This window comes from Alnus glutinosa, chromosome 10 (assembly GCF_958979055.1).
Source record: "Alnus glutinosa chromosome 10, dhAlnGlut1.1, whole genome shotgun sequence".
Lineage (NCBI taxonomy): Eukaryota > Viridiplantae > Streptophyta > Magnoliopsida > Fagales > Betulaceae > Alnus > Alnus glutinosa.
In genome coordinates this window covers 22,146,448-22,151,223 of record NC_084895.1, presented here as the reverse complement: position 1 = coordinate 22,151,223, position 4,776 = coordinate 22,146,448, and the positions used below count along the sequence as shown (strand labels likewise).

At 42.4% G+C, this 4,776-nt stretch overlaps 1 protein-coding gene across 1 annotated transcript; it reads right to left on the bottom strand.

Moving 5' to 3' along the window:
- Positions 1-3,157: 3,157 nt before the first annotated feature.
- Positions 3,158-4,776, bottom strand: LOC133879760 (trihelix transcription factor ASIL2-like). Its single transcript, XM_062318537.1, has one exon. It carries the CDS (start codon positions 4,627-4,629, stop codon positions 3,481-3,483), a length of 1,149 nt encoding a protein of 382 aa, XP_062174521.1. The 5' UTR covers positions 4,630-4,776; the 3' UTR covers positions 3,158-3,480.

The window sequence follows — 4,776 nt, the reverse complement described above, 5'->3', positions numbered from 1 at the left end:
ATCCGTTTTTATTTTTGTCATATTTATTCAGAAAACCGAATATTCCCATCTTCAGGAAACCGAATATTCTCACTAGAAGTATTTAGATGAAAAATTTGTTAACTAGACTCCGTCATCGTTAGCTTAAAATTTGACAACTACTTAGAAATAATAATTAATAAACACCTTAGTATTAAACACAAGATTAAGGTTGCAAAAATTAAGTTTCGCAAAGCTGTGACGTTGGCGGCGGCGGCAAGTATTATCAAGGCAAAATATTATGAGAAATACTATAGATACTAAATCTTTTATTAAAAAATGGTTACTAAGATGATGTGAAACTTATTTATTAATACCCGTTACATTTATTTTTATTAATTATTTTGATAATCTCCAATAAATAAGTTTAACATTATTTTAATAAAAAATTTAGTACCTTTAGTATTTCTCAAATATTATTCTCTTCGCAATGACATTATTCTAGAGATAAAGTCGACCACTTTGGGATTTGGAGCTGAATTGAATTATCTTGTTCCTTCTCACTTTGCAAGTGTAGAGCCTAAGGTTTTGAGATTAAACTTTCTTCTCAAAATTATAATTAAGAGACCTAGAGTATGGGTAAGTTTTTAGTTACGTATTTTATGGTAAGGAAGTAGCACTCATGGTAATTATAAAAATGCATAATAATTTGTAAAAAGCGAAACAATACCAATTATGGGCAGCAACGTTTTTGGCATCGGGTTAATTTAAGGCTACATGGATTGTGAGATATCCATGTGCAGTCTTAACTCATTATGGACCTCATCTTAACCCTAACTAAGGCGACATATCTATAAATGTGTCACACATTCTCTTTAAGTAAAAATGTAAAATACTGAAAGTTTCAAATATTAATTTTGCTCGTTATAGAAGCGCCAAAAGACACAATGTCTCATCTCTACCCACTTCCACAATATTAGAGCCGATTGCTCGTGTGAGTGAGTCAACCTAAGTCTATTAACATACCTTTTCACCATGTCAGAATGTTGAGATTTTAGTGTTTGCTGCTTTGGTATGTTGTCTATAACCATGAATGATGCGGTCTAACGGGACATTGCTGGGAAAGCGGCTGGACTAAAATTGACTGACATAAGGGCAAAAGAAAGACTATTTGGTAACACATTAGTATTATGTTTGTATTCACTGCTAGCAAGTTATGTTGCTTCTTGGATGTTGTGACATAATTGCGGGTACATAATGTTTTGTGACAGTTAAGCATTGCTCTGAGATACTGGACTTGTGAGGGATTAGAGATGCTTAATCTGATGTGATCAATTGAGTCGGGACATAATGAGACACACTAATAGGGATGTTCTATGCTGGTCCTTACAAGATTTGGTATAGTGCTCCCAACCTTTCTTGCAGGTGTGTTCGGTGGTCGCACGATCTGTTTACAGTATGAACACGATTGAAAATAGATAGAGAGATGCATGCATGGTTGTATTATTGTGCTGACTGTGTGCAAGTGGAAGATGTAGAAAGTGAAACAACACCCACCATGGGCAGCAACGGTTCACGTTAATCAGCATGTAACCATCAACGGTTACATGCTATATTGTATATAAACAATGCACCAATTGCTTTAAATAGAGAGAAAAGACAGAAAAATGTCTATGCGGTAAAAATGTGTGACAACATGTGTATGTGTTTATACATCTTTCTTGTATTTTGAATTTATTAAAGGCATTTAGACTATGGATTATATGAATATTGTTCTAGCAGTATGCTCTACCACTAAGAGAAGAATTCAAGAACAAAATACGTAGAACAACTACGTAAGATCAAAATATCGAATAAAAAACACATGGAACAACTACGTGAGATCAAACTATTGAATAATTCATTCCGCTATGTATTATTGTGTTTCTAACGTAATTAGATCAACCACCTGGGATTAAAAAACTCCAGAGTACCTTGGAATTAGATTGGGCATCTTCTGTGGTAGTTGAAAATTAGATCTGCCACCAAGTAAATCCAAGTTTAAAAGTCAATGACCCTCCTGCCCTTTTTCCTGCCCCTCCCTTTTAGTATTGGGCAAAAAAATTAAAATTAAAAGTAAAGAAAAGGGTACTTGTAAAAAAGTCAAATAGTGTAGCTTCCTCCTACATTTGCTGATCAACCACAGCAGTGACAACTTCCTTTTTGACAAACGTAGAGCACTTTTACCCTTTCTCTTAGGAGATAAGCTTGCATTGACATAGTGGTCTGCACCCTATTCTTTTTTTCTTTTTTTATTTTTTTTTTATTTCTTTTAGTGAGTTTAGAATCCAAAGCAAAAAGGAAATGCTCGAAAGACTCCTAGTGCACAATAATTGCAGTACCATAAGGCACAATAGAGTGAGGCCCACACATTGAATCTCACCCCATTATGCTCAAAAGACTCAATGCACAATAATTGCAGTATCATAAGACACAATAGAGTGATGCTTACACATTAAATCTCATCCCATTGTGCCTTGTAGTAGTACACTTGTTATACACTATAAGTGCATGTATCATTTCCTTAAAAGCAAATACAACTGAAGAGAAATACACCGCCTGTGAATGACCATTCCAATAAAAATGAGAGGAATAGACATTCTTTCTTGCCAATGCGAGTGACTATTCAAGGCTTTTTCATTCAACATTCTTCTATTTTCAATAAAAGTGTAAGCTAAGAGTATAAAAAATAATGGAGGCTGGATATCATGTAAAAGAATTCTCCATCTTTTCTCTGAGCATGTAACTCTAGGAATCAAGTTGCTTCATCTGCAGAATTCTGCCCCATTTTTATTACAACATCGACCTTTTATTTTTTCTTTTTTTTAATGAGTGGGTTTGCTTCGAGGGAGAGCAGAGAAGGGGGAGATCAAGGGAAAGGGGAGGCGCCATTTTCATTCAGCCAAAAGATGGGCAGGACAATGGGTTGGTCTCATAGACACCACCATTGATCAGTGATCTGAAGCAGGAAGCAGAAACATCTAAAACATAAAAGACTAGATATTAAGACATGTTGAAGAAGAAACAAGACAGATGACATTGGCCAACTGTTTTCAGTATATCACATACATGAAGCATTGAAGCACAACATGTTTAACACAGCAGTAATCAAGAGCCAAGATAACAACTGTTTTTGTAGCAGCCATTGAATGCATAATCAGAACACAAAAGCCAACAATATATGATTGATGATGATGCCTTTACGGGGACATATACGGAAAACAAGACTACATTTTTCACTGAAAATCAAGCTACAACTAGTCAAGTTCCAAATAGAACACCAAGAACGAAGCTACAGAACTGACATTATCTCAGTCACTTTGGCCTCTTTGAGCGGAAAAAGCTCTCCATTGAGTGTCCAATGCGAAGCCACTCCTCAGCTCTCAACTGCACCAAAAACTAGACAAAACAAAACAAAACACCCGTTGGGTGGCACCAACAAGGCCAAGAAACCCCACAAAATCCGATCGCCAAAAACACGTTCTAAGCCTCCGGCGGCGAGGGCATTCGCTTTGCCTTCTTCTTCTTGCTCTTCTCAGAGAAGGCCTTTGCAAACGCCTCCACGATACGCTGCTGCGACTCCAGGATCATCTCGGTGCGCTTCATCTCCATCTCCATCCGCATCGCCTCGATCTCCCTAGCCATCTCCATCTTCATCTGCTCCATCCTCACAAACCCATCTCCCAAAACCTTGATCGCCGACACCATCTCCGTCACCGGGTCCCTCTCCCTCTTTCCCGAACCCTGCCTCGCCGAATTGCACTCCCTCAAACCCCTAGCCCCAAAATTCCCAGCAGAGCTCGAACTAGGGATAGGGTTAGGGCTAGGGCTCGAATTCGAATTGTATTTGTTGCCGCCGTAAAATTTCGACCCCGGCTGCGCTATACTCACCCCAGTGGGAATTCTAATCCGAAACCCACCACTACCAGCACCACCACCCCCACCAATCCCATTGTTCCGATACAATTTGCTCATGTGCCTCATATTGGAGCCTCCATTTTTGAACTCTTCGTACAAGTCCTGGTCCTCCTCGTTCTCGTCGTCTTCGAGCTCGATTTCGTTCCCGTAATCGCTATCAGAGGCGTTTTCGATAGTGCTCTCACGGCGCTTGGAGGCGGAGACGGAGGATGGGGTAGAGGTGGGGCCTTTTTCCATGGCGTCCATGCGCTTGAAGTGGACCCAGGAGGAGGCGAAGCGGGACACGGGCATGGATCGGGCGCGCTGGAGCTCCGTGCGGTACCGCTTGCGAAGCTTCTCCATCTTGTGCCGGCACTGCACGGCCGTCTTGGCCGGCGCCGCGGCCGAGCACCGCCGCGCGACCGAATCCGCAACCTCCTGCCAGTGGGTCGCCTTCAGGTTCCCCCGCCTGAGCGAGTACCACTTCTCGCGGTACGAATCGATCAAGGCCACGGTCTCGTCGTGCGACCAGCACGGCGGTGGCAAGCGGCGCGAGACCGTGGCGGTGGTGGTGGTGGGTGTTGGTTGGGTATCGGTCTCCGGTTCGGGTGGGGCAGGGAGAGAGAGGGGAAGCGGGACCGCCGTGGGTGGGCCCGGCGTGGCTGTGATGGGGCTGGGAGGTCTATCGATGGCGGCGATGGCGTCCGTCGGCGGTGGGGAGGATGAGGAAGCCATAGGGTTTCCGGTTGGGTTACGTTACGTTAGCAGGGGGAGGAGATAGAAAGGGATGATGGGGAAAAATAAGGGGGGGCGGCGCAGGATAGAGGGAGGAGGAGAAGGGGAGGGAGATGAGTGGTGGTGGTGGGGGGGGTGGGTGAAACT